This window comes from Toxotes jaculatrix, chromosome 22, assembly GCF_017976425.1.
Source record: "Toxotes jaculatrix isolate fToxJac2 chromosome 22, fToxJac2.pri, whole genome shotgun sequence".
Taxonomy (NCBI): Eukaryota; Metazoa; Chordata; class Actinopteri; family Toxotidae; genus Toxotes; species Toxotes jaculatrix.
This window is the reverse complement of record NC_054415.1, coordinates 273,397-301,391: the sequence shown is the minus strand read 5'-3', so window position 1 is coordinate 301,391 and position 27,995 is coordinate 273,397. Positions and strand designations below refer to the sequence as shown.

Genomic DNA, 27,995 nt, shown 5'->3' with positions numbered 1-27,995 from the left:
GACCGGGAGAGACCACAGACCAGGAGGGACCACAGACCAGGAGAGACTGGGGCAGGAGACATGGAGGTCTGTCAGAGGCTAAAGCTGCTGGTTGTTTCTCTGATGATGATGATGATGATGATGGACAAAATGAAGACTTCAGCTGCATTGCAGAAGGTAACATCACTCACTCATTCATTCATTCATTCGTTCGTTCAGAAATCTCTCGTGCTCTGGACTGACAGCAGAACCAGTTTCTTTCAAACCTTTAAAACCAACTTTGGATCCTGAGCCTGAACCTCAGAGCTCAGATTGTCTGTGAGTTCATCAGATCACAAAACGATCACCGAAATCAGTTGACTCCACTGACTCCACTGACTCCACTGGAGTCAGTGGAGTCAGTGGAGTCAGAGTCAGGAACCTTTAGAAAGGAGGATTATGGGATGTTGTTTGAGCTTTGCAGATGGTGTTTCCACCTCGACGAGCAGCTGAGCCTGAGTGTTAATGTTTCCTCTGTGAGGATGATGATGATGATGATGATGAAGAGTCAAAGCAGCAAAGACTCTTTTCTGATTTTCCCTCCTGAAACCATTCCAGTCGCCTGTTTCCTGCTTCACTGTAAATCAGTTCTTGACCAAAGTGTCGCAGTCAAAACTTTCCAGGCCAACCAAACCCAAGTACTCCAGGCTTGTCCAGGTCTTTCCAGGACTGGTGTGACTGTGTCTGTGGTAGTTTCCTGGGTGGATCAGATGCAGCTGATAATCGCAGCAGCTATTCCAGTTATTACGCTCGCTTCCTGTTTACACTCCACACTGATTTTATGAGGGTTGAGAGTTTTGATTTCTGGGCCTGGAAAGTCTGGAGACATTTCTCAGGTTGTAAAAAAAACCCAAGAAAACACGGATCTGGAAAAAAGTTTCCAAAGTGATCAAAGGTCACGTGACGCGTTTCCAACACAAACCAAACCTTTTTCTAAAGTCTCCAGAATTCTGCACTTTATAATCCTGATTCCAGCTGTTTGCCCTCAGAGTTAAACCCCCCCACCAAGCCCGCACCAACCCACCCAACCCCCCCCACCCCTAACACTTAACCCCACCAGCCCCCCTAACCCCCCCCCCCCCCACCCCTAACCCTAAACCTCATATTGTGTTTGTTGGTGTCAGAACTGCTCAGACTCGACGGTGCTGAAGACTCGGTCGGCCTGTCACTCCTGTAGCATCAGCGCACTGATCTCCTGTCCTTCAGGATACAAACAGACCCCCCTGTCCACCGCTCAGGACTGCAAGTGAGTGTGAATGTCCAGCAGCAGAGAACAGCCTCTCGGTGAGTCCAGAGACCTGTATCCAGTGTGTGTGTGTCTCTGTCTTCAGGTACTCCATCAGAACCGCCAGTATGACGCTAGCCATCAGCGGCTGCTCCTTCGAGTGTTACCGAGAGGTGGAGGTGAAGACCTGCTGTCCAGGTTACTGGGGTCCGGACTGTAACGGTGAGGACTGAGACACGTCCCTTACTCCTGGAGTCAGCCTCACTGTTCACTGCTGTTTTAAAACACTCCACCAGGCTTTTATTTGGAAGCAGCCACAGGAAGTAGGACGTTTTTTTCACAGTGAATGTTTGTAACCCACCTGCTGTTACCATGGTAACCATGGGTATCAGTGAATGGCGTAGAGTTGAGTCAGCAGAGCATTTCATGATTCACGTGCTCGTTTAACAGACGACTCAAACCCCAAACCCTCTGAGCTACAAGGACACAGTGAGACCCTTTACACTCCTGTCCACAGCTGTCCACAGCTGTCCATATGTGTGTGTGGGGGTGGGGGGGGGGTGTTCAGCAGTCCTCCAGGTGACTCCTGTCACATGGTCAGTTGTGCAGGATGCAGATCGTCCTGCAGGGATCTGGACTTCCTTCCTCTCCGCAGACTCTCAGTCAGCAGAACAGAAATGTGCTGACGGTCACACATGGAGCTGGACTGACTTCAACCCCCCCCCCCCCCCACACACACACACACACACACACACACACACACACAAACACGTGGTCCTGGGATTCAAACCAGCAGCCTTTACTGTGAGCTGATTGGATCAGGACGAAGTTTGAAGTGACGTCAGGAGGAACAGGAGGAAACAGGGACGCTCAGCGGAGTGATAACCTACAGAGATAAGAGAGGGACAGAGGAAGAGGACGGATAGAGACTAAAGTGAGGGATGAAACCAGGAAGGACGGAGAGTTTCCTCTGAGGCTCACGCTTCCTTTTGTGAATGTTTGTGTTTCAGAGTGTCCCGATCGTCCCGAGAGACCCTGCAACAACAGAGGAGTCTGCTCTGATGGACTGGGAGGGAACGGGACCTGCAGCTGTCAGGTAACACACCTGGAAACAGGTCTTTTCTCTCTCTCTCTCTCTCTCTCTCTCTCTCTCTCTCTATATATATATATATATATATATATATATAAATATGTGTGTGTGTGTGTGTGTGTGTGTTGCGATTCAGACGGGTTTTGCAGGAACTGCATGTGAGGATTGTGCACCTGGTCGATATGGTCCCACCTGCAGCTCAGGTAACTTCTCTACTATTCACATTCATTTCACTTTGTTTTTCATTGTTTTTGTTTTCATTTGTTTGTTTGTTTGTTTGTTTGTCCAGTGTGTTCCTGTGTGCACGGTCTGTGTAACTCTGGATTGGAAGGTGATGGTCGCTGCACCTGTTTCTCTGGGTACAAAGGTCCAAACTGTGACCAAGGTGAGTTCCTCTGATCGTTAACATTTGATTTTCTGATGATGAATCAATAATCATTTCACAGCGTCATCGTTCGATAAACACGTGAGCCCATTATTTACGGTTACCTGTGCCGTGTCATGCTCTCACCTGTTACCTGTCCTGTGTTACAGAGCTGGCTGAGTGTGCGGCTCTCAGGTGTCAGCAGGACTCTCGCTGTATGGAGGACGCTCTGACAGGTCGGCTGATGTGTCAGTGTTTGCCTGGATTCCACAAATCAGGAGATCAGTGTTTATGTGAGTTTGTGTGGAAACAATGTCACAGCTCATTCATTCACTCATTCATCACTTAATAAGAAGGAAGATGAAAACATTTGTCCTCTGACTCCTCAGCTGTAAACCCGTGTCTCCAGCGAGTATGTCATGTCCATGCTTCCTGTGTCCACACTGGTCCAAACCAGCACCTGTGTGCCTGTAATGAGGGTTACAGAGGGGACGGGCGAGTCTGCATGACCGTCGATCCGTGTCAGACCAAACAGGGAGGCTGCTCCGCCGAGTCCGCCCGATGTGTCTACGACGGACCAGGAAAGGTAATAAAGTACTGGGAGGATCAGGATCAGGATGAGGATCTGGTTTAGAGGAGCAGCTGCCTGTGAATGTTCAGAGTGAATTTAACCCTCTGTGTCTCTGCTTGCTTTGGTTTAGTCTCACTGTGAGTGTCTTCCTGGTTTTGAAAACCTGTTTAACGGCAGCTGCAGCCTGAAGGACTCCTGCAGACCTGATTCCTGCCACAGGAACGCTAACTGTACCACCGTGGGCCCAGGGAGAGTGGAGTCAGCCCCTTTTATTTTCTTTACTCTCACCTCTGGATCTCCTGAACGTACAGATGTTTTCCACGTGTTACAGTATCAAAGTCTGACGCAGATCACCTGTCCCTCTGTCCCTCAGGTGTACCTGTTTCCAGGGTTACCTTGGTAACGGTAGAGTTTGTTATGGGAACATCATGCAGCGCCTGAACGATCTGAACACAGAACCTGGAGGACAGTGGAGCGGTCAGCTGAGCAACGCCATCTCTCTGTTCGGTATGATGACGAGTCATGAGCCAAAACACCAGATGATCCGATGAAGAGAGGAAATGATTTACAGACGTTCTGCTCGTGTCTTTTCAGGGTCTCTGTCGTGGTCTCTGCAGAACCTGGGTCCTTTCACTGTTTTTGTCCCGATCAATAAAGGCTTCAGAGGAACTTCGGTGAGAATCGCATCAAATGAACTGATCGATCGGTTTTATCTGACGCCAAACTCACAGGTTACAGCAGCGTTATTCTGTGGTTTCCCAGTCCCACCCATTCTCCTGAACCCCAGCACCCCCACACCAGTTCTCAGTCAGGTGGCCTCTGCCTGAAGAGCTTCCTTGTGTTTCCTAGCTAGCTGGCTAACGCTGTCATGCTAACGTTGGGCGGGGAGTCTTCCTGGATCTGCTTTGAGGATTTAGATGCTGTTTCTTCATGAGGCCTTAATTTACTCGACCATGTTTCGTGATGACAACAGAAGAAGAAAATTATGGGGTTTAAAGGATGAAAGTTCGAAGGCGTGGGAACGTCCACGCCTCGTCCAGCACAGTCTCCTCACTCAGTGTTATTTCAGAAGCTTGTCCTTCCTGTCGGCTCCGAACACTTTCAAAGGTTGATTCCAGAAAATAACTTCAGGAGAACTTAAACACAGGACGAGTGTTTTCCTCTGTAAAGAATAAACATGTGAAATCTGACGGTTTTGTCTGTTCGTTCACCAGGTGAAGACTCTGACAGCGGACCCGTCCAAAGCTAAATACCTGTGTAAGATGCACCTGGTTGCTGGGGTGATGCCGTTTGACACTCTGAAGAAAACCGATGTGTTTTACACCCTGACAGGAAAATCAGCTGAGACAGACACATCAGAGGGGGTGAGACACACAAACCTCAGGTCTCCAAACACTTAGGGGACGAAACAGCATGAGACGGACATTACAACCATAAAATCAACAAAACATTAATAATCAGTTCAGTTGAATGAGCACATGAATCCTGCACATGAATCGGCATGGACGTTACAGCATGTCCACACGCTGTCAGGTGGCACATCGTCTCGCTCTTTCTCTTCCAGGACGCTCAGACTAAAATCCGTATCCATGGCAGCAGAAAGAAAGGAGTCATCATCCAGTCCGATGTCGTCGCGTCCAACGGGATGATCCATATTATCAATAAGCTAATGGACAGCGTCTCACCCACTGTGGACAGTGATACTGAGGTTTGTCTTCATGTCAGATCAGATCAGTGAAGACACCAACTGATGAATCCACCAGCATATTCACTCATTCACCTTGTGTGTTTGCTCCCAGGAGAACCTGATGAAGATCATTTCTGACTATGGAAAATTTGACAAGTTCAAGTCTTTATTAGAGGTGAGGACATTCCTGGACATTCTCTCAGTATGAGAGGACGTTTTGACAGACGCCACAGACGCTGACACCGTCTGTCCCCTCTGCTCACAGGAAACCGGCCTGGCGTCTGTCCTGGACCTTCCTGGGCCGATCACCGTCTTTGCTCCCAGCAGTTCAGCTTTCGATGCGATGACTGAAGGATACCTGCCCTTCCTGAGCAGTGCTGAGGTGACACACACACACACACACACACACTAAACAGCCAAGCTGCTGCACAGTTTGTACCATGATTAAAAATTCAAAGCTGATTTTTTTTTAAGGCTTTTCCTCCTTAAATCCTTCATTCATGTCCATTTAAATCCATCTCATTTTTTACAGCGTGTTGTGGTTTATTCTCTGTCAAAGACCCAAACCTGTGAACGGAGCGCTGAAGGAGAGAATCTCACGGTTCATGTCGGGTTCTTGGGTTTTCTAACTTTCATTCCATCTCATGTGAAATTATCTGAATCTTCAGGGTCACAACAAGCTGGTGGAGCTCATCAGGAACCACATTGCCCCAGGAACCACGGTGAGTGCGACTGTGCCGACTCATTAACACCTGAATTTACTTCATGCATTTTCATTGGTCACATGTTCTGACGATGATTCCCTCTCACCTTCAAGCTGGAAGTCTACAACGCCGCGTCCAGTCCCAGAATTGTGACGATGGCCAATCAGGTCCTGACGATCAACGTGACAGAAAACGTAAGTGTGGTCCACACCTGTCTGTGCACACTGTGACGGCAGAGAGACGGAGACTGAGACAGAGACTCAGAGACAGAGACAGAGACTCAGAGACAGAGACTGAGAGACAGAGACTGAGAGACAGAGACTCAGAGAGAGAGACTGAGACAGAGAGAGACACAGAGACAGAGTCAGTTGCAGTAAATTCACTGAGGAAACACAACGTCAGGTTTAAGGTTTCATCTGTGAACTTGGTCATTTATCATGTTTCAGGTCAGATGGTTTAATCAGAGACTGACGAATCAGCCTGATGAATCTTTAATTAAGATGTGGTCTGTGTCCCAGTGTGTGTCTGGTCCTGGTGTGTGTCTGGCCCTGGTCTGGTTCTGGGTTTCTGACGGGTGTTTTGTTTCTCAGGGTCAGATTCTGGTTAACGGAGCCGCCGTGTTGGAGGCGGCTGTGGAAGCTAAAAACGGACGTCTGTATGTGCTGGACGCCGTTTTGACTCCGGCCTCCATCGAACCTGTGCTGCCACACAGGTGTGACGTCACCGAGACCAAGATCATAAAGGTGAGATTCTACCTCTGACGTGCAGAGGTCAGAGCTCAGAGAAACAGGAGAAGCTGTTAAAACCTCAGATAACAAGGAATCCGTCCATGGGACGCGTTTCCTGTGAACATGCAGCGTGACGCCACGTCCATCCGTACAGCCACGCAGACGTTTACCTCCGACTTCTTGTCTCTTCAGGGTGAATGTGTCAGCTGCTCCAAAGTCAAACTGTCCCAGTGCTCGTCTGGAGTTTACACGGTAAGACGTCTCACTCTTGTCTCATTTCCCTGAGCTCCTGTGTTAACCGTCTGTTCATGATGATCTCTGTTTGCTGATCAGGGCTCCTCCACGTTTGGATGTGTTTACACTTTTTCCATTGGCAGTCCAGCTGTCAGTATCCCGGCAACCGGTTGCTCACCTCTGTGCAACGCAACTGTCACGGTAAATAAAGCCACGATTCAGACATTAGAGACGTTCAGAGGCAGCATCTGCTCCAGCTCCAGCTAAGAACAACTGAAATGTGATGGAGAAAGTAAAGTGGAAACAGCAGGTGACCAGACAGTCTCATATCGAGGGTCATTTAAAAGCTGGACCTTATCATATGATCTTCATCAGGAGACAGAGCTGCCCAGTTGTCCTAGAATCGTAGATCTCAAATGATCATCTCACATATGAAAGTGTGTGTTTACCTGTGTTACCTGTGTTACCTGTGTTTATCAGTGTTACCTGTGTTACCTGTGTTTACCTGTGTTACATGTGTTACCTGTGTTACCTGTGTTACCTGTGTTTATCTGTGTTACCTGTGTTTACCTGTGTTACCTGTGTCACCTGTGTTTATCTGTGTTACCTGTGTTTACCTGTGTTACCTGTGTGTGTTACCTGTGTGTGTGTTACCTGTGTTACCTGTGTTTATCTGTGTTACCTGTGTTTATCTGTGTTACCTGTGTTACCTGTGTTTACCTGTGTTACCTGTGTTACCTGTGTTTACCTGTGTCACCTGTGTCACCTGTGTCACCTGTGTGTGTTACCTGTGTGTGTTACCTGTCTGTGCTCAGACTCCAGCATGTTGTGAAGGGTTCTATGGTCCAGACTGCACCCCCTGTCCAGGAGGACACCAGACTCCCTGCTCTGGACACGGTCAGGTCAGACACACTCAGCACAAAGTTATGAAGGAACTGCAGTGTTATTTTGTACAGTGTGTTTAGAGAACTGAAGGAACTAAGGTGATTTTTTTTACAGTGTGTGGAGGGGATTGGAGGAAATGGATCGTGTGTCTGTGATCCAAACTTCAGAGGCTCGCGCTGTCAGTACTGCTCCTCCTCCAACAAATATGGACCAAACTGTGACAAAAGTAAGTGGGAGCCATCTCACCTCTGATGACATACAGGTAGGTGTGATGTCAGGATGATGTGACCTCACCTGTGTGTCCACAGCCTGTCCCTGTATCCACGGACGGTGCGATAACCGCCTGGACTCTGACGGTCAGTGTAAGCCGGACTCGTGTCTGAACGGTTTCACCGGTCGGTTCTGCGACCGACGGACAGCGGCCTGCGGCGTCCAGGCTCAGTTCTGCCACGCCCACGCCGACTGCGACTTCAGTCGGGGGACGCCAAGGTGAGTTTACCTGTGTCTGATGCTCAGTTTCAACTTTCCAACAATAACTGTGTCCTCCTTGTTTTCAAGCCTCGCTGTGCGTCGGCATGTTTGTGCTGATTTAACTGAGTTTTTCCAAAGGAAGTAAATACCAAACATTCTGTCCTGATGCTGTTTGTGTTTGATCTGATCGGCTGACGTCACAGGCAGCCACAGCAGCTCGTGGTCCGGTACCAACATCCAGCGTTTTAGTTTCTGGTCTCTGTTCATAGTTTCCACCTCCGTGAACACTGTGGGGGGGTGAATTTTTTTTTGTACCACAACCATTTTAGTGTTATTTAGGCTTAAAATTCTTACATAAATTGGGGCGTGGTTACGTTGAGTGACAGTCCGTAGACAGGCACTGACAGTTAGCTCTTTGCTAAAGCATCGGCTGGGCTAGGCGGCTACATCCAGAGGCCTCCGGCTACCACCAGCGGCTGTTTGCCAATGTTCGGATAGGTTTCTGTGACAGTATGGCTTGTTGTAGCGTAGACTGTACTAACCGACCGTCGGTGTTGAGTCTGTGTTACAGTTTTTTTCGGTAAGTAAATTTCTCACTATTTTACCTGGATGTTTGCACTAATTAGCATGTATTAGCATATTTTGCCGCTAGCTTATGACTTCATTGCCGATCTCTGGTCGCTGCTGATACAGATAGAGGACCGGAGCAGCTAATGTTAGGAACGCTGCTGCGGTGTGTTCCGTGCTCAGAGTCTGTTTATTGTGTGAATACTAGGCTACAATTTTATTTGGTCTCATTTTTCTGTTTAAAAAGTCCGACATTGCATGGACAGAGCAGCTCCGTCAGTCAGCGGCTGCTGTAACTGTAAGTGGATAGTGGATGGAGGCAGCGGTGAAAGCCGGTAAATATTAAATATTAAACATTTTAATATGTTATTATGGCTGACCCGTAGAGTAACCGCCTCTCCGCCAAATATGGAAAGTACACTCCCACTAAAATCCAAGATGGCGCAGCTCCAATGCCCATGGTTTGGTCACAACTCCCTGAAAGCAGTGGGTGACGTCACGGGTGCTACGTCCTTGTCTTATACAGTCTGTGGCTCTAACCACCATCTTTACCTAGCATCCCCCAGGCTGCAGTTACCACGAACAAACACGGCAGAACGTCAGCGTTTTAAAAACGATGCTTTGAGCCCCTCCCTCTCAGGTGACAGGCCACGCCCATGTAAACCTGTTTGATTTAGTGTTCCCTGGCCACACGCGGCGACTGGACCCTGAGCAGCATTAACCTTTCTTTCAGAATGATGAGCTGTTAGTACCACACCTTCCTCACTGTGTCCTGTGTGTAATTTTAGGTGTGTGTGTAAACCTGGTTATCAAGGTGATGGCATCACCTGTGTGGAGTCTGACCCCTGTGCTCCACCCCTCCGAGGCGGCTGCAGTGTGAACGTAAGTCACACAAACTCTAACATGACTAACGCTGCTGTCGGCCTCACCTGTCCTCATCTCTCTGGGGTCGCTGTCTGACTCGGTGCTCGTCGGTGCCCCCTGCAGGCGAAATGTGTAAAGACAGGACCAGGGACTCACTCCTGCCAGTGTCTGAGAGGATGGAGGAAGGACGGAGACGACTGTCAGCCAATCAACAACTGTGAGGGCCCTGACAGAGGGGACTGTCATCCCAATGCCACCTGCATCTACGTTGGACCTGGACAGGTGAGGTCCACTCAGGTTTTATCACCACAGGTGTTAAAGACCTGATTCAGCCTTCTGTCCTTTAAACCTTGGCTTTCTATGCAGCTTTCCCTCCCTTTACTTACAGTCCTCTGTCAGATCTGTCTCTCACCATGTGTCTCTCACCGTGTGTCTCTCACCGTGTGTCCACTTTGTTCTCTCGGTTCTTCCTGAGTTTTTCTTTTCTAATTTCAGACCTGAGGTTTTTGTCTGCAGGTTTTCGACAGACAGTAACGTGTCTTTGTCAGTCTCACTTCTGTTTGGAATAACTTGATGTCTCGCACTACACTTCCCATAATGCTATGGGTGCTGAAGCAGGAAGTATAATGTTCTTATGGAGTGAGTGAACTGAGAGTGAACTGCACATGAGAGCGGTAGTTAGTCTTTTCTCAGCAGCTGGTAGAACGGTCCTGAACGTCCTCTGGTCTTTGTGAAACCCACAGAGCGACTGCAGCTGTAAAGCCGGTTACAAAGGAAGCGGGCACGACTGCGAGCCTGTTAACCAGTGTGTCACTGTGAATGGAGGCTGTCATTACTTGGTGAGTTCCATAAATGTATGTATGGAATATCTGACTCAGGCCAGACTGAAGGATTTCACATGTCGGTTCTGTCTCCAGGCCAGCTGTCAGCTGCTGTCCTCTCAGTGGACATGCGTCTGTGATGAAGGATACGTTGGAAATGGACGAATATGCTTCGGCACGGTGGAACAGGTGAGCGACGGCCGTGTTTGAACGTTAAACGCTGTGGTGTCTTCATTACCAAACCTGAGTTTGTTTTCCTGGTGATTTCAGGAGCTGATGGTTCTGCCCGATACCTCGCCGTTCTTCACGTGGACAACTGTGAGTGGCGCTCACGTCCTACGAAACATGTTCAGAGAGTAAAACATCAGAGCTGCATGTCCAACACTGACGTCTGGGCCTCAGATCGCTTCATTTCCATCCATCAACTCACATTAAATGATTAACAGGAAATTCCACACGCATGTTGTTATAATGTCTGTCCACTGTAACTCAGCTGTGTGACAATACATATCACAAACCTATGTACGGATACAAATCAGAAAGTTCTGGATGAATGTCGTTGCAACTCAAGAAGGTTGTACGTTACAGCTCACAGGTATGAATCCCAAACTCAAACGTGCTGCATCATTAATCATAAAGGTCTGTAACAGCAATCTGTGAAAAATGAACATCAGACGAATTCACCTGAAACTCAACGAGCACTCTGTCTGTGTGCCATCCTCCTTCAGGACTCCGGTTTGTCTCTGTCTGATCAGAACCTCACCCTCCTGGTTCCGTCTTCGGCTGCTGTCGCAAAAATGTCTTCAGAGGACAAAAACTTCTGGACCACGAAGGGAAACCTGCCGAGTCTCATTAGGTTGCAACTTCTTAAATCTTTTTTTGTTTCTGCTTTTACAAACCAGACGTTCAGCAGCTTCATTTGACCTGGAAATGTTCAGAACGTCAACAGACTGAAGCGAGTTTGAAATGTTAGTTCTGTCTCCGGCAGTTTTTACTGTGTAACAGCCTTTTGTCCTGTGTCTGACAGAAATCACATGATCCCAGGTAACTATCCGTTATCCAGCCTGAGCACCGTTTCCTCCGTGACTTCACTTCTCAAAACAGCACTTCCTGTTTCAACAACCAATGAGGTGAGTCCACAGAGACCAGGTTAAGGTTTTGGCTGTTAGATTTCCTCTCACCTCTACTGACTGAGGACGTTTTATTTATATGAGCCAGGTTCTGCTCGAGGTTCCTTCCTGTCCACAGGGAGCTGTTTCTGCTGATCTGGGGTCAGACTCTGGCTCTCTGATTGTGGAAGGATCTGTATAAATAAAACTGAACTGAATTGAATTTATTGACATGTATAGAAACCCGTGTATAAGACTCCTGATGACTGGGTCTGACACAGTTTTAGCTCCGGTCAGAAACTTTCCATCTCTCCACAAACTTTTTAACATTTTACTGAGTGTGTTTGTTCTCAGCTCACAGCTGTTGGTGGAGCCATCGTCACCACATCGAATATCGCAGCAACCAACGGACTGATCCACATCATCGATAAGGTACGAGGCTCTCAGCGTTGGCGATGGTGACGATGCTCCCGCTCCTCAGGCTGAAACTCCTCTTTGTCTTTGTTCTTCTTCAGGTTTTGGTTCCTGACAGGAAGCTGAGCGAAGGGCTGCTGGCGACGCTCGCTCTCAGACCCGAGTTCTCGCTCTTCAGATCGTATCTCATCGTATGAAAACACGCAGGCCGTGCTGTGCATTCACGCCTTTAACTCCAGAGAATTATTTGTTTACAGCTCATGTTTGTCTCTGTTTGTTGTTCAGGATTATAACCTGACAGACGAGATCGAACAGGCCGACGAATTTACCATCTTCGCTCCGACAGATACTGCCATCAACGATTACCTGAAGAAAATGGCTGCCGTTGCCCTGGTATGTGGGCTTTGATGTGGACAGCAGTCCAATGAACGTTAACGAGTCCATGTGCAAAATATGAGACTTTAATTATCCAGTGAAACACTAAAAGGTCCCATGTGGACGAATTTCACTGAAAATGTTTGTTTGCTTTTATTTCCTCGCTGTGAACAGGATGTGAACACGACTCGTTACCATGTGGTGGCAGCAGAGCGTCTGTTAAAGACCGACCTGCAGCCCGGAGGATACAAACAGACTCTGCTTGGATTCTCCTTCCAGCTTGGCATCTTCCCCCGAGAAGGAAAGGTCTGAATCTGAAAGGGGGGAAAGCAGATACAGATACCATCACTGTGAGTCTGGATACACCTGATCACATCTGTCTCTCCTCCAGCTGTTTGTGAACGATGCTCAGATCAACTCCTCCAACATCCTGAGCGGTAAAGGAGTGATCCACGGTCTGTCAGCAGTTCTGCAGATCAACAGGAACCGCTGTGATGAAACAACCTACCAGAAAGTGATGGTAAGGTCTGCTGACGCCCGCAGAGCCTCCAGCTGGACCGAGGAGGAACATGAATAACGTTCTCCTTGTTCTCCACAGGGAACGTGCGTCGACTGTTTGTTCCCTCAAAGCAGAATCTGCCCCAACGACACCGTTCCAGACGTAAGACTTCAGACGCTTCACTGACAAGTCAGCACGGTGTCAGTCAGTGAAACCAGTGAAACCAGTGGGCTCTTTTGCACGATTGGATTTTTTAAGTAACATTAAATGATCAGTGATATATGATTTCTATAATATGCTACAAGAACTGAACTGATGCAGATGAATAAGATGTAGAACATTCCAGAAAACACGAAGAGCACCAGCAGCTCAGCTCCTCCATTTTTACTCTGACGGCTTTAAATGGAGCAAAACCCAAAAACACAGAACAATAAAAAACGAATGGGTTCAGATTCATTCATTAATAATTCATTAATAAAATACCACTGACTATAATTAAATAAATTTTAGAAAAAATCAGACAAACTATTCAGAATCAACCATGATCACATGATGTTTTGTGATGTGATGTAACGTGACTGTTCTCTGCAGAAATCCGCGAGGTCTCGGAAATGTATGTTCGCGCGGATGTTTGAGGCGGAGCGGCTGCTGACCATCGGCTGCAAAGCCACCTGCCTCCAGACAAACGTTGTACGTCACGTCCGCCGTAAACACGGAGACACGTCAGCTGTTTCCTCACCAACTAAGACTCTGTTAAAGAACGTTTCTGCTTCCAGGTGAAGAAGTGCTGCGCAGGCTTTTTCGGGGAGCGCTGCGAGCCGTGTCCCGGTCCGAAGGGTCAGCCCTGCTTCGGTAACGGAGTGTGCTCTGACGGGACAAACGGGACCGGGGTCTGTCAGTGTAACGCAAACTTCAACGGGACAGCCTGTGAGACCTGCCATGGCGGGAAATACGGAGTCCACTGCGATCAGGGTAAATATGCCGCACACGGTGAACACTGACAGAAACACAATGCACTGAGAACAAAGTGTGAGTCTGCGTGTCCTCTCCCTCCTCAGGTTGTGGATGTAAAAATGGCCGCTGTAACGAAGGGCTGCGAGGCGACGGGACGTGCGAGTGCGACGTCGGCTGGAGAGGAGTCCTCTGTGACGAAAGTAGGAAAATAAGGCCTGAGAGCACAGACGCAGCTCCGTGTGTTCACACGTGTTTCAGGTGTTTTGTTGTGTTAAACCGTAAAAGTATTGACCACGTCCAAACTCTCGCAGAGACGTTCACGGTGAAGACAGAGATGAAGACTGTCACGTTTTTTTCTCTGAAGATTTTGACGTAATGACGTTTAATGAGAAATTACAGCTGTTTTCTTGTAAAATCGTTTTTCTGGTGCTCAGATGCATCTATGTTCACGTAAAGTTTATTCTTTTTAAAAAATCTTTGTAAATGTCGTTCCTGTGACTTTTCTCTCATTCTTCGAAGCGTTTCTGGTAAATGATCGACTTTATTTTCAGATGTTTGTCTCAGAAATGTTCAGTCCTCAGGTGAATGCTGAGCCTTTGTGTTTGCCGCTCTGCAGAGATCGAATCCAAAGCTGACGAACGGTGCGGCTCGGTGAAATGTCACACCAGCGCCAAGTGAGTCGTCTCCTTCTGTGAAGGCCTGACTGCTGCTGGGCCCAGAGCTCAGTCTGCTGCAGCGCCCCCTTCAGGATTGTATTGTTTTTACATCCTTACATAAAGAATGTTTCAGGCCTCACACTCTGTGTTCCACCTTGTCTGATAGTTGCGTGATGACATCGTCCGGCTCTCAGTGTCTCTGTGCGGCGGGATTCGAAGGAAACGGAACCTTCTGTCAAGGTAAAGACAACAGCCGGACAGCGGCAGGTGAATCTCACCTGAGCTCAAGCGGCTTCGGCCTTCTCTGTCTGAGCTGTATTTATGTTGCTGGTTCTGTGAAACCTGATGATGATGACATTTGCAGCCAAAGACCCGTGTGTGGTGGATAACGGCGGCTGCAGCCCGCACGCCGTCTGTAAGAGGACTCGACCCGGACTCAGGGACTGTGTGTGTGACAGCGGTTACTCTGGAGACGGACTCGTGTGTGTCGGTAGGTGAACTGCTCCTAGTTCTTCGCTTCACCTGTGTCGCCTCCACACCTGCTGAAAAATGTCCTCAGACTCCGGCTCGTAGAATTTAAAACGTGAATGTAAAAACTCAGATTTGTTAGTGCAGAGAAGTGAGATCAAGCAGAAACACTGAGGAAACAAACTCTTCAGAGACACTTCAGAGGACAGCAAAGGTCATTTATCTCAGAACATTATTTTATAGAACTAATGAAGGTGTGTGAACGAACCTGAACCAAGCTGTGATGTCATCAGGTGAACACACTTCCTCTTCCTGTGTGATTCTCCCTCAGAGATAAATCCCTGTCTGGAGGGAAACGGAGGCTGCCACGCCACAGCCGAGTGTGTTCATGTCGGACCAAACAAAGTGAGGAAACGAACCCATGTTACCCTGTGATGCGTAGCTTTCTCTGTAGGTTGATCACATGTTTACTGCGTCCTGCTTATTGTGCAGCGTGTCTCTCACTTTGCAGACTTCCTGCGTCTGCGGCGAAGGTTTCTCAGGTGATGGACAGAACTGTAAGATGATCAACTTGTGTTTAAAGGTGAGTTTGTCTTGACTCTTCATTCAGGAACAGTTTGTTACTTCACATCACACAGATAATCAAACATGCATCATGTAACACGTGATGTAAACATGACTGACATGAATCATAACAGACTGAGTACAGGTGTAACACAGAGGGGCAGCACAGGTAAAGCACTGCAGGCTAAACCATGACTCAGCAGCAGCTCGTCGTCGTCACTGTGAGCCCTGATCCCTGTGCACTGTGCTGCTGATTTCAGAAAAACGGAGGCTGTCATAGGTACGCCAGGTGTAACATGACCGGTCCAGGTGTTCGCACCTGCACATGCATCCCTAACTTCATTGGAGATGGAGTCACCTGCACAGGCACCGTGGGGAGGGTGAGCAGCTGACCCCCCCTCAATTAAAACAGAACGAACCGTATCTCACGTCTTTACACTAACAGCTGATTCTCTGCAGGAAATCCTGACGCGGAGGCTGAGAGACTTTCACCTCAGTCTGATGGTGAGTGAGCAAACGCCCTCCGTCACCTCCTGCAGGTAGAAACGGGTAGAAACGGGCAGAAACGGGCAGAAACAGGTAGAAACAGGTAGAAACGGGTTAACAGTTATAAAAACTCTGCTTTCAGATTTTGGGGATTTCTCTGGAAGGTCGTGGTCCGTTCACCGTCTTCGTTCCGAGCAGCAGCGCCTTCGCCGTGGACACAAACGGTGGCGGCAAGGTGACAAATTTTTTTTTTACTCAGAGTCGAATGTTTTCTGAATGAACTTACTTTCTGAAACTTGTTGCCATGGTAGCAGCGTCTCTACGGACGGTAAAGTCAGCATTTGCAGGACAGTTTAGATTTCTGGATATCGACACAAACACATGAAACACTGTGAGACACTGAGACGCTGTGAGACACTGAGACGCTGTGAGACAGAGACACTGTGAGACACAGCTGAGGGTTCATTTGCACCATTTTTCTTCTTAGATGAGATCGCTGGTGTCGGAGAAACACAGAGAACAATTCGCCGCCACCCTGCGCAGTCACATCGTCATGTGTCACACTCTGCTTCCTGTCGACCTGAGTCGACCCCGAAACCTGACGTCTCTGTCCGGACTTGTCCTGTCCACCAGGTCCATCCAGGTGACCAATCAAAGGGCAGAATCGGGTCCTCTGTTCATTTATCAAAGAGGGGGCGCGTTCAGGCTGTGAAATAAAAGCTGTGACTGTTTGTGTGTTGGACATTTTCAGGGCAGCATCTTCATCAACGAGGCAAACGTGACGTACAGCAACGGCGTTGGCATCAACGGCATTTTCCATGAGATCAGCAAGATTCTGTTTCCTCCTGATGTGGACAGAGACAAGGATCCAGATGTCCCCGTCAGTCTACAACACAGGCTGCACATTCATCTATTGATTAGTGTCTGATTAATCAGTTAATAAAGCAAAACCGAGCGTTGACCTGTTGACCTCCCCAAGTCAGTAGATGATATCTGGGCGATTGAATGGACGAATGACTGGATGAGTTCATCGTTCCAACGATAAATTCATCGAACTTCATACAAACTTTTCTCCTGCATTCAACAGCTGAACCTGACGGACGTGTCTGAGCATCATGGTTATAAAACCTTCTACAAACTTCTCAAGGTGAGACATTAAAACACGTTTGACCCCGGTGACTGTGGAGACACCTGTGAGGGTTCAGCCTAACCCCCTAACTCCAAACCCTTCGACGTGTCCTCTCCACAGTCCCGGTGCACACCCACTGGATTTAGTCACATGGTGATGATGGTTTACCTGTGTTTCAGGACACAGGTGTGATGGACCTGGTGAATGATGGGATGAACCAGCCGGTGACCGTCTTCCTGCCCACAGACGGCGTCATGGCATCTCTGCCACAGGAGCAGAAGGACTTCCTGTTCCACCCACATAACAGACCTCACCTGGTGGAGTACCTGAAGTACCACATCCTGCCGGCCCAGAAGGTGAGTGAGAGTAGGATAATAACACTAAACAGAGCACGCTGCTCAGACACCACATTCAAACTGTTTCTCATGATTCTTCTCCAAACTCAGATTTACGCTGAAGGTCTGATCCATCAGGACTCAGCTCGGACTCTGCAGGGCTCGCCGCTCTCCTTCACCTGTGGAGGGATGGACGACATCGTAAGTACAGCAGACATAGAAATCCCAGAGTAAGAGACGACAGCGGGGTCTTACTGAAGGACTGTCTCTGCTGTGGACAGGGAGAAATCTTTGTGAATGATGGGAAGTGTCGGATCGTTCAGAGACACCTCGTCTTTAACGGCGGGATCGCCTACGGGATCGACTGCCTGCTGACTCCTCCCAGCCTCGGAGGACGCTGTGATGAACAGACGACCTTTGACCTCCAGGTAAATCCTCACTTTACTGACTGTTCACCACACCCTGCTGTCCTCAGTGCCTTTCTGCAGCACCCTCTGGTGTGTGGACGTTCCAACCAGTCCGACATCAAAGCCAGGTCTGCGTTTTATTCGTGTTTCTTTTTCTTCTTCTGTGGTAGATGAATTGTGGACCGTGCACCTCCTCAGCTACTCGCTGTCCTACAGGGTCCAAACTAAAGGTCTGATCATCATCATCATCATCATCTTCTATAACAAAGATAAACATTTCTGAAGTGGTCGACGGATCCTGAGGGAAACGTGTTTGTGTATCTCATGTGTGCGTCGTGATGTTTTGTGTTCAGGAGGTCGAGAAGTGCGACCTTCCCACTGTGTTCGTCACGAAAAACTCCGGGTGTCGCAGCATCTGCACCGTCAACTTCTGGCGAGCTACGTGTTGTCATGGTTACTACGGACGAGACTGTCTGGGTGAGACGTCCCTGTCAACTACATATAAAACATTTTATAGCAACTTTGTCACTACATTTAGCAACCGAGTGAAGATCTGGTGGCGTTGCTATGGAAACCCATTCCTGCCAGAACCATAGAACCAGTATGAAAAACAGCAGTCAAGGTAGAACTCGGTCTAATGATGCGTTCGTTTCCGAGACGACAGAGAATTTCTGATTTAAAAGCTTGTTCATGAAGCTCAGACGATCACAGTGACATCATCAATATGTTAATGAGCATGACATCATTGATTAAACTGTATTGATTGATGGGATGGTCATCTTCTCTCTCTCCGTCTCTGTCCAGTGTGTCCAGGTGGAGTCGGCTCTCCCTGCAGTAACCATGGTAAATGTGACGATGGTAACCTTGGCAACGGCACCTGCACCTGTGACGCAGGTTTCGGGGGCGTGGCCTGTGAGCAGTGCAGCGATGGATTCTACGGACCCACCTGTAAAGGTGAGCGGTCAAACAGTCTCCTGCCTGCCGTCTGATCCTGGTTCATGGTCCCACAGTTTGTTTCATCTCTTTGTTTTTCAGCCTGTAACTGTTCAGAACACGGGTCATGTGACGACGGGCGTAAAGGCACAGGTTCATGTTTCTGTGAGGGTGGATGGGCCGGAGAGCGATGTGAGACCGAGCAATGTGAGTCTGACAGACAGAAGTGTTGATGGACGGCTGATCAGATGTTTCGTCTCCTGTTACCTGATTTTGATCGCAGCTTTGTGGGAATCAGCTGTTTGAACATCAGCTGATTAACCGTGTCTGTGTTTCGCAGCTGAAGCCTTTCACTGTTCTCCGTCCTGTTCTCCAAAAGCCGTCTGTAAGGAAAACAACACCTGCGTCTGTCGACCATTTTATGAAGGAGACGGATTCACCTGTACAGGTAAATACACTACGAATACAGCACAAACAAACGCTTTGGTGTTTGCATTAGATCAGAGGTTTTTAAAGTGTGAGAGGCCTCACTGGGTCTGAGAGGACAGTGGGACGTCCTCCTCAGAGTCCTGGGTCAGACTGGAACCAGACCTGACGCACATGTTGATATGATGATTCAGTGTGACCTCACTTCCTGAGGACATCATCATCTCTGATGTCCGTCCTGCAGAACCTCATTGAGAATCCTGCTGTTTTTAAGTGTCCTTCAGTGTCACAGTGATCCAGAGAGAGGCGTCTTCATCGTGGGCTCACTGCATCGTGGGTTCAGCTGCTGCTAACTTGCTTATGGCTCTCAAAGCATTATGGGAATTGTAGTTCCAACTTGAAGTATGATTATCTCTCAAATAGAAGAAAGACACAGAGTAATAATAAGAGTGATAAGATCCGATCAGCGTGACTCAGGATGTCCCCGTCTGTGTCTGTAGCTGTGGACATGTGTCAGATCTGGAACGGTGGTTGTGCCAAAGGAGCCAAATGTTCTCAGAAGGGAGAAAAGGTGAGCTGCACCTGTCCTAAAGGTCACTCTGGAGACGGGTTCACCTGTCAGCCCATTGACCCCTGTGTCTCCGGAGACAACGGAGGCTGCCACGAACACGCCAGCTGCACCATGATGGCTCCGGTGAGCATGAACGTACGTAACAGGTTTACGCTTTATATATCTGAGCTGCAGAAACATGGAAGTGTTTGTGTGAACAGGGGAAGAAGAAGTGCACGTGTAAAGACAACTACATTGGAGATGGAGTGACCTGTGAGGTCAAACAGCTGCCAATCAGTCGCTGTCTCCAAGACAACGGACAGTGTCATCAAGACGCCACATGTACAGACCTACACTTTGAAGGTATTTCCATCATATGTTCTTCTCATGACGTCATTTCAGCATGAGGTCGAGCCAACGATCATAATTCACAGGCGTGTTTGTCATGAAGTCGCTGTCCACTCACAGACGACTCATCAGCTGATTCCAAACACGTCATTGAACATGAGAACGACGGAGTGAAAGTGGTTTGATGAAACAGCTGCGGAAGGTTTCGTGTTACTGATGTTAGCATTAGCAGCAGCAGAGTGTTGGTATAAAATGTTTGTTGTTGTTGTTTTGTGTTTGTGTGCAGACGCAACACTCGGTGTGTTTCACTACCGTTCAGTTAAAGGTCAGTACAAACTGAACTACACTGCAGCTCAACAGGCCTGCACTGCAGAGGGAGGCAGCCTGGCTACGTACACTCAGCTGTCCTACGCTCAGCAGGTCAGTGAACGCAGCACATGTACAGCTGCTAGTATCTGTTGTTCTCTGATAAAGCTGCTGTCCTGCTCCTCTTCCCTTTAGGGTGGACTGAACATGTGTGCTGCCGGCTGGTTGGACCGGGCCCGGGTGGCCTACCCCACCACCTACTCCAACCCCAACTGTGGCTTTGGACACGTGGGCATCGTGGACTATGGGATCCGCAAAAACCTGAGCGAGACCTGGGACACCTTCTGCTTCAGGATAAAGGGTGAGGAAGGAAGAGGAGGAAGGATGGAGAGGAGTAAAGGCAGATCACAGAGCAGGAGAAACTTAAAAATTAAAATCTGAATTAAGGATTTTTACCAAAAAAAAAAAAAAAAAAGATACGAGAAGTTTGACTGGTTTTCATTTGTTGGTATTTTAGTTAAAAATGTTCAAGAACAGACAGTGAAGTTAGCATGCTGAGTCACTGTCAGCTCAGTCAGAACACTCTGCTGTAACAGGTTAAAAAGCATTATGTCGATAATCACAGAAGTCGAGTGAGGTTCAGTTTATTCATCAGTGAAGTGGAGACAGTGCTCCCATCTTTGATTAAACACAGGATAAATCACTGTGAATAAAACCGAGCCTGTAACCAGCAGAGCCTGCTGCTTGTTTCAGAGGTGAAGTGTGAGTGTAACATCGGTTACCTTGGAGACGGCTTCAGGTGTACAGGAAACCTGCTGCAGGTGCTCAGATCCACGCCGACCTTCTCCAGCTTCCTCACAGTGAGTGTGAGACATCCAGCGGTTTATGTACAGAACCAGGACTCGCCTCCGTCACACCCACTTCACCTCAATTCCACTTTTTTTTTCTCCTCAGCAAATCCTGAACTACTCTCAGACGTCTGAATCAGGGAGACAGTTCGTGAAGCGTCTCGGCAACCTGACAGTCCAGTCCACTCTGTTTGTCCCTGACAACGACGGCCTTCCTGACAACCAGGTGAGTCCAGAAGAACGATCTTCTAACAGGGACCATAACCGTACCTGTTAATGTGTCCTCACCTGTCTGCACCTGTCCATGTATCCCTGCAGACTCTGTCTCAGCGGGACATTGAGTTCCACCTGTCGGAGGGTCAGGCCCTGTCTCTCAGCCAGCTCAAGAACGGCAGTAGGATCAGGACCAGGGTTGGAAGTCTGACCGTCCTGGGAGTGGCAGACCTGCTGGACCCGTCGGCTCTGGTCAGGTTCTCCCTGCTGTGGTTCAGTGGACGACTGGACTGTCCCGTCCTGTCCTGTCCTGTCCCGTCCTGTCCTGTCCCGTCCACTGAAACTGGTTTTTAACATGTTCAGATTTTGTTGTTAGAGAACCTTTTGTTTTCAGAAAGTCTGAAACCTTCCTCTTCTCCTCAGTCATCCCGTTACATCAACAACCGCTTCGTCATCAGCTCGGACATCCTGGCCTCAAACGGGATCATACATGTTCTTCAGGGACCCCTGAAAGCCCCGCCTCCACGCCACGAGGCGAGTGGAACGCACCGTTTCTTCATCCTGACAGATAACGCCCGTCAGAACCGTTCTGCCTAAAAAAGAATGAAAATGTTCCCCAGTTTGACCTTTGGCCTCGTCTCTGATTGGCTCTGCAGATGCACGTGGCTCACAGGGCAGGGATGGGCGTCGGAGTGCTGCTGCTGATTGGTCTGATGGCAGGAGCCATTTTTGTTGGATACCACTTCTACACCCACAACACCAAACCTTTCCACTTCCACTACTTTAAGGTCAGAGACTGTGTGTGTGTGTGTGTGTGTGTGTGTGTGTGTGTGTGTGTGTGTGTGTGTGTGTGTGTGTGTGTGTGTGTGTGTGTGTGTGTGTGTGTGTGTGTGTGTGTGTGTGTGTGTGTGTGTGTGTGTACACACTGACTGTTGGTCTTTGTAAAACTCGTTTCTTAGTGAAACATTTGTCAGTTATAAATTACTTTAGTGTTCATGATTATTTGTAATTGAAGTTTTGACTGAAACATTTTACTGATGTTAAATCATTAGTGTGAGACGTGATCTTCATCAGCTCAGATCTGTTGTGTGAAATCAGTTTGACGACGCCGTGGTTTTAGTTTCACTCTGAGACTTTTCTCATGTTAGTTCAGTCGTGGTGAAACATCTTTTCCTCTTCCACAGGAGGAGGAGGAGGAGGAGGAGGAAGCTCCACCCGCAGACGCCAGTCGCAGCATCTGTAACCCGGTTTATGAAGCGGCTCCAGAACCTGCGGAGTCCAACGCGTGTGACGTGACGGTGCGTGAGCAGCCAAATCACAGTCTCACTACAGACACACACCTCAGTGAACTCAGCTGCTTTCACCTCACTCCATGATTCTACAAAATAAAAGCCTTAGTGTGTTTGAATGTAGCGACTCTTAGACTGACAGTCGCTGCTGCAGGTTTTATCCAGAGGAACCAGGACAGACGTGCTAACTGCAGACTGACTGACTGTTTGCAGGCGGAGGACAAACACGAGGTGGTGAATGGAGGATCGTACGAGCTGCTGCAGGACAGCTGAGAGACGGGGACACTGGAACGGTTTTACACCCGTCCTCTGATCCGCTTCCAGCAGTGTTTCACCATGGACTTACACACTGACGTTTCTTTTGTCTGCTGATTAAACGCTGGGTCCAGCTTCAGGGTTCAGCGCAGGCAGTTGATGGAGGATTTGCTGAAACGCCAATGATGCGTTCAGGTGCTCTGAGTCAACTTCAGAAAGTCTGACATCTCCAGAAATAGATCGTAACAGTCATGTCTGCCCAGGCCTGTTGCCTCTGGTTCAGAAAGCTTTGTTTACCGTGTTAGAAAATCTGTAAACCACTGAGTAAAGAATAATGTGTAACCGTGGGACGATCAATGTTGATTTAAAAAAAAAAAACAGGAAGATTTTACTTCATTTGGTTTCTACTGTTTTTTTTCCCCAAATAAAACCCAGACACCAAACCAGTAAGAACTCCAGTAAAACCCTGGAGACATGGGTCTGGTTTAAGGCCTGTGAAGAACAAAGCAGGTTCAGAAGAACTTTGAAAATTCACACTTTTTTTTTTTTAAGCCAAAGTTTTACAGATCAGATCGAAGATGATTCTTTGATCTGGTCTGAACATCACACTGCAGAAACTGAATTCAACATCTGGATGCTCGGGGCGTGATGGACACCTTTCAGGTTCTCAGCCTAATCAGATTTCTGATGACATTTGGAAACGTCTGTCCAAAGTGACAGTTCCTGATCCAGCTCTGAGGACAAACAGCTTCCAGTTAAACCAGTTTATTTTCCAACACAACCATTTGTTCAGAGGGCTTCAGTCACCTTACTGATCCACGAGCTATAGTCAGATATTCTGGTGAAGATGGCCGGTTTGTCCGGGTCACAGCGCGAGCTGCCCCATGTGACCACACCAAACAGGAAGTAGGTGCCGTGTTTGTGGCAGAACAGAGGAGCTCCAGCGTCGCCCTGCAGAGGAAAACACAAGACGCTGGTTTGTAAGTCACAAAATCTCATCTTTCAAAAGACAAGAAATAAAAAGTTTGAAATGGATTAACATGGAACTTCCTGTAACTGCGGCGTCCACGCCATGGAGCTCCTGCTGTGATTAACCAGCCTGTGATCTGTCACTGACATGTCACTCTTCCAGCTGTTTGTCATGTGAAGGTTAGAAACACAGCAAGTCCAGTAAACAAGTGTCTGATCATGAATTTAATGGACTTCAGCTGATTTCAGCTCCATGTGATGAAGCTTCAGTCTGATCAGTAAAACTCAGAGACCAACGTCAATATTCTTCACTGAAGACAGGAAGTGGTGTCTGTGATGAAGCTGATGTGAATGTGGCGTGACTTACCAAGCAGGAGGTGGAGCACGCAGGATGTGAACAGATGTGAGAGTCACTGATGAGTCCGCCTCCCCACTTCCTCCTGCAGGTGGTCTGATTGACCAGAGTCAGTCCGACGTGGTGCAGACGATCTGGATCAGTGGTACCTGAACGAGACAACAGCACAAAACCAGCACGTCTCTGTGAGGGCTTGTTCCAGGAGTCTCCTCATATTCAGGAGAACTGGGGTTTGTCAGATTCATCAGCGGCTGTCGAGGATCCAGGTGTTTCACTGCCACAGCACCGTGAGATCCCACGTCAGCCGTTTGTGTTATACTGAGGTCACCTGCTGCTTTGGTGGCTCCCCAGCCGGTGGTGAAACAGTGCCAGCTGTCATCGAGCTCCTCGTCCTCATCAGGGACACAGACTGGAGACACATTAGAGCCTGGAGACAGAACCAGAGCCAGACAATAGTCTCAAAGGAAACAGAGGCCGAGCAACATCACTGCACAACCACCTGTGTGAGCTCAGCACCAATGTTGGGTAAAATATCGACTCTGTGGTTCATTTTTTCCTACTGAATCTGACGGGCACGCTGAGGCGGAGCAGAGACAGGTCCGATTTTGGAGGGAAGCTTCCGTCTTGTGGCAGGTTAAAGACTTTGTCCACTGGGACAGTTTGAGATGATGAAAACCGGAGGTCATGAATTCCCAGAGCCGCCACGTCGTCTGTAGCTCTGCGTGGAAAAACAGAGTCAGTGGGAACCGAGGCGATGTAGCAGCGTCCTGCGGGGGGCAGCGACGCGTGAGCCCTCACCTGACGCTGCAGTGTTTAGCAGTGATGACCCAGCGACGGTGGATGAGCACTCCGCTGCAGTAGTGGCGTCCGGCGGACTGCAGGCTGACCTGCCAGGGCCAGAAGAAGGGGCAGGATTCAGTCACGTTCCCCACAGACACTTCACCGTCCTGGGACGCCGACAGACCAGCGAGGCCTGGAACGCTATCGCAGCTGGAGCTCTGCTGCTTACCACACCTGTCCTCTGTCGTCCAGGTGAACAGCACAGTCATACAGAGGCAAAGGTGAAAGGTGATTTCTTTCACATCAGTGTGAACATCCACATCCACCCACCTTCATCAGTCACGTCATCTGCATACATGTCCTGATCATCTGTAAAAATGAAACAGAGCATGAGCTGTTCATGTGTTCATACAGGTAAAAACTCACCTGTTGCATCATGGGTCAAACTTACTCATGATGTCATACATCCACTGAGTGTGAGTTTGGATTCTGGTGTAAACTCCTGGTCTTCTGGCTCGTCCACAACCAACTCCCCAACTTACCAGACCTGCCAACTCATATCTGCTGCCTGTGAAGCAGGACAGAGGACCTCCTGAGTCCCCCTGAGAGAGTGGACAACATTAGAGACAACATGAGACGGGGAGATGGTATAACAGAGAATTGCAAAATGGTAAGACAAAGGGACGAGTGATGGACCACAAAGAAATGAAACAAGACAACAAAGAGACAAGACAACAGACAGCAAGGTTCAGAGACCAGGAAGACAATGATGAAGATGACAAAGAAACAAGGACGGCTGAGGGAGAGATGGGACAGGACCACAACAGAGACAACACACTGTGTTAGGTGGACTTTAAAGTCATCCAGTGTCTCTCTACAGTCTCTGACGACTTGTCAGTGCGTCAGAGTCCAGATTCTGAACTTCGATGGTCTTTCTCCACTGTTTTCAGAATCAGGCTGTTCACATCTCACCTGACAGGCATCAGCTCCTCCTCCGTCCTTCCCGGCACAGAACATGGAGGACCGGATCCTCCCGAGGTAGTACTGGTTGCAGACGTCAGGGGGCAGGATGGTCACATTCACCTCCTGCAGTCTGTTAACTCGAGGACCGTCTGGTGCGACAGCAAGAAACACGGACACATTTCAGCTCAGATTCCAGAGTCTGTGGGTTTTCTAAGAATGAGCCGCAGCATCTGCTCACTCTCTCGGGTGGAGCCCCAGCCGGTGATGCTGCACTTCCTGAAGAGAGGCAGTGGAGTCATCCAGATATCAATGGGTCTGACGAACAGGTTGAAGACCAGAGGCTGCTGCAGCTTCAGCAGAGCCATGTCTCTCTCTTTGGTCTGAGCGTTGTAGCCATAGTGGGTGATGATCACAGAGACTCCAACCAGCTGAAGGGTGAGTTTAAAGAAGAAGAAGAAGTCAAGTCTTACTTTTTACTTCTGTTTGTACCAGCTGTGTTTTTTCAAGTGTCCTTGAACCACACACAGGTCATATGGAGGTTGTCAGGTGGACGGTTGGACGTACGGAGTCCAGGACCTGGACATCACATCCTGAATCCTGTGGTTCACATGTTTTTCTGTCAGAGTCGGTCTCAGAGCAGCTGTGAGGAGTCAGGGTGTCCCCCATGTTTCACTGCAGTTTGGACTCTGACAGAAAAACTGAACCTGAACCAGAGGACTCAGGACACGGGTTTACTGAACCAAATTCAAGTTCACGTTCGTTGTCTCCGCTCGACTGTGTGGGATTCAGGAAACTGCTGCATAAAACCAAACATCGTCATAAACCCACGAATCAAAAGCTCGAGCCAGAGATGAAACAACGGACTGATCCAGCGAGTGTTCCTGACCTGTTGTTCAGGTTCATCAGGATTATCCAGGTCGTGTTTTCCAGCCAGAACCGTCCACAGTGAAGCTTTGTTGTACCTGCAAACAGGTTTTGTTCATGTTTGGATTCTGGTCCTGGAGACGGTCTCAGGTCAGTCAGGACTCGGACGCGGCAGCGTGCGAAGCAGTGCAGTTTGGTTTGTTAGCCAATCACAAACTGACCATCACTGACCTGAGACACAGCCCTGGTCTGAGTCAGTGCCAGTATCCCAGTTACCTGGTCTCACAGTGAATTGAATCCTGGTCTAACTCAGCAGATGTTGGTGACCTCTGACCTTATGAAGCAGTGAGCAGCGGAGATGACCCACAGCGGGCCAATGATGGCGCCCCCACAGGCTGGCGTAGAGGCGACGCGCAGAGAAACCTGCCAGGGCCATGAGTGAGCCCAGGCCTCCTGACCCCCGATGATCCTGGACTCCATCTCCTGCTCCGGACTGAAGCACCGAACCCCCGCCAGGTCTGAGAGGACACGTCAAACGGGTCAGTTTACCGAGTCAGAAAAGAACCCCGCCCCACCCCTCCATGTGTTGCTTCTGAAAGGATTTTTAACACAACTTCATCAACTTTTGAAACATAAACATGTTGAAGCAGTTTTGTTTTTTTGGTTTTAACAAAGACTGATGTGATGAATTGAAGCTTCTTCAGACGTGACGCTGCTGAACGTACCACTGAACCCAAAGTGTCCAGAGAAGGTTCCGTGTTCCTGCAGAGTCTGATTTAACGTCACATTCAGTCCGGTCGAGTTTCCAGCTGAAGAGACAGAAGCTGAGGAATGAAACGACTTCGGTCACACTGAGGATCAGAAAAACAACTTCAAATCAGAGCCTACCTGTCCCCGCAGCACCTGTGTGGCTGTGATCTGATGTGTTTGATGGTTTCTGACTGAATTCACCTGCACAAAGAGAAACTGAATGTTAACTGGACGAACTTTAACCTGACGAATCTGCTGTGAGAGTAAAGAGATTCTCACCTGTCTGAAGTGTAAACAGACAAAGAGACAGGAGACAGAAGACAGGCAGCATGGTGTCTGAGTGAGCTGTCCCTCAGAGGATCAGACTGATCTGCTGAGACTCAAACACCAAACTCCTCATCAGTCACCTGTTTCAGTCTCACCTGAGTGATTAGAAACACCTGGAGGTTCAGACTGAGGGCAGAGCTGCTGTGTGTGAACCTGCTCATCCAAATGTTGCTTTGATTTTTTATTTTTGTGTA

General features: G+C 48.6%; 2 protein-coding genes across 5 annotated transcripts; one reads left to right on the top strand and one right to left on the bottom strand.

Moving 5' to 3' along the window:
- The first annotated feature begins 9 nt into the window (after nt 1–9).
- On the top strand, nt 10–23,169 carry stab2 (stabilin 2). 4 transcript variants are annotated; one of them, XM_041030322.1, is made up of 69 exons: nt 10–156; nt 1,143–1,264; nt 1,350–1,465; nt 2,254–2,339; nt 2,470–2,536; nt 2,623–2,718; nt 2,868–2,990; nt 3,087–3,283; nt 3,399–3,526; nt 3,642–3,775; nt 3,863–3,942; nt 4,483–4,632; nt 4,833–4,976; nt 5,068–5,130; nt 5,221–5,337; nt 5,624–5,677; nt 5,773–5,853; nt 6,250–6,402; nt 6,580–6,639; nt 6,721–6,822; nt 7,437–7,523; nt 7,621–7,732; nt 7,815–7,995; nt 9,333–9,426; nt 9,532–9,690; nt 10,152–10,247; nt 10,326–10,418; nt 10,500–10,547; nt 10,958–11,085; nt 11,257–11,359; nt 11,693–11,770; nt 11,854–11,943; nt 12,038–12,145; nt 12,302–12,433; nt 12,519–12,647; nt 12,726–12,788; nt 13,218–13,316; nt 13,403–13,598; nt 13,685–13,780; nt 14,197–14,254; nt 14,403–14,476; nt 14,601–14,726; nt 15,036–15,109; nt 15,216–15,287; nt 15,529–15,648; nt 15,728–15,772; nt 15,897–15,989; nt 16,242–16,397; nt 16,506–16,634; nt 16,842–16,901; nt 17,063–17,239; nt 17,330–17,419; nt 17,500–17,646; nt 17,796–17,855; nt 17,979–18,102; nt 18,430–18,579; nt 18,661–18,765; nt 18,899–19,006; nt 19,485–19,678; nt 19,756–19,897; nt 20,169–20,302; nt 20,384–20,549; nt 20,942–21,048; nt 21,143–21,262; nt 21,355–21,501; nt 21,673–21,783; nt 21,906–22,037; nt 22,440–22,547; nt 22,752–23,169. In XM_041030322.1, exons 1-69 carry the CDS (start codon nt 61–63, stop codon nt 22,809–22,811), a joined length of 7,650 nt encoding a protein of 2,549 aa, XP_040886256.1. In that variant the 5' UTR covers nt 10–60; the 3' UTR covers nt 22,812–23,169. The 4 variants fall into 4 exon arrangements, with proteins under 4 accessions (XP_040886256.1, XP_040886255.1, XP_040886254.1 ...); XM_041030321.1 differs by having other exon boundaries at nt 22,437–22,547; XM_041030320.1 differs by having other exon boundaries at nt 22,434–22,547.
- Nucleotides 23,170–23,242: 73 nt separating this feature from the next.
- On the bottom strand, nt 23,243–27,820 carry ovch1 (ovochymase 1). The gene is made up of 14 exons (XM_041030275.1): nt 27,754–27,820; nt 27,613–27,675; nt 27,450–27,533; nt 27,059–27,242; nt 26,747–26,822; nt 26,099–26,288; nt 25,870–26,009; nt 25,349–25,499; nt 25,228–25,266; nt 24,916–25,138; nt 24,678–24,835; nt 24,446–24,544; nt 24,130–24,266; nt 23,243–23,744 (listed from the first exon to the last, which is right to left on the bottom strand). Exons 1-14 carry the CDS (start codon nt 27,803–27,805, stop codon nt 23,583–23,585), a joined length of 1,758 nt encoding a protein of 585 aa, XP_040886209.1. The 5' UTR covers nt 27,806–27,820; the 3' UTR covers nt 23,243–23,582.
- Nucleotides 27,821–27,995: the final 175 nt, after the last annotated feature.

What these genes read in the sequence shown, in the direction of transcription:
- ovch1 (XM_041030275.1), bottom strand. Translation starts at nt 27,805, where the DNA reads ATGCTGCCTGTCTTCTGTCTCCTGTCTCTTTGTCTGTTTACACTTCAG. An exon ending in CAGCGTGCCCGTCAGATTCA is followed by an intron (nt 24,545 to 24,677) that starts GTAGGAAAAAAT and finishes TTCTGTCTCCAG; the next exon opens with GCTCTAATGTGTCTCCAGTC. An exon ending in GGGAGCCACCAAAGCAGCAG is followed by an intron (nt 24,267 to 24,445) that starts GTGACCTCAGTA and finishes TGTCTCGTTCAG; the next exon opens with GTACCACTGATCCAGATCGT.
- stab2 (XM_041030320.1), top strand. Translation starts at nt 61, where the DNA reads ATGGAGGTCTGTCAGAGGCTAAAGCTGCTGGTTGTTTCTCTGATGATG. An exon ending in TCTACGTTGGACCTGGACAG is followed by an intron (nt 9,691 to 10,151) that starts GTGAGGTCCACT and finishes TGAAACCCACAG; the next exon opens with AGCGACTGCAGCTGTAAAGC. An exon ending in CCCCGCCTCCACGCCACGAG is followed by an intron (nt 21,784 to 21,905) that starts GCGAGTGGAACG and finishes TTGGCTCTGCAG; the next exon opens with ATGCACGTGGCTCACAGGGC.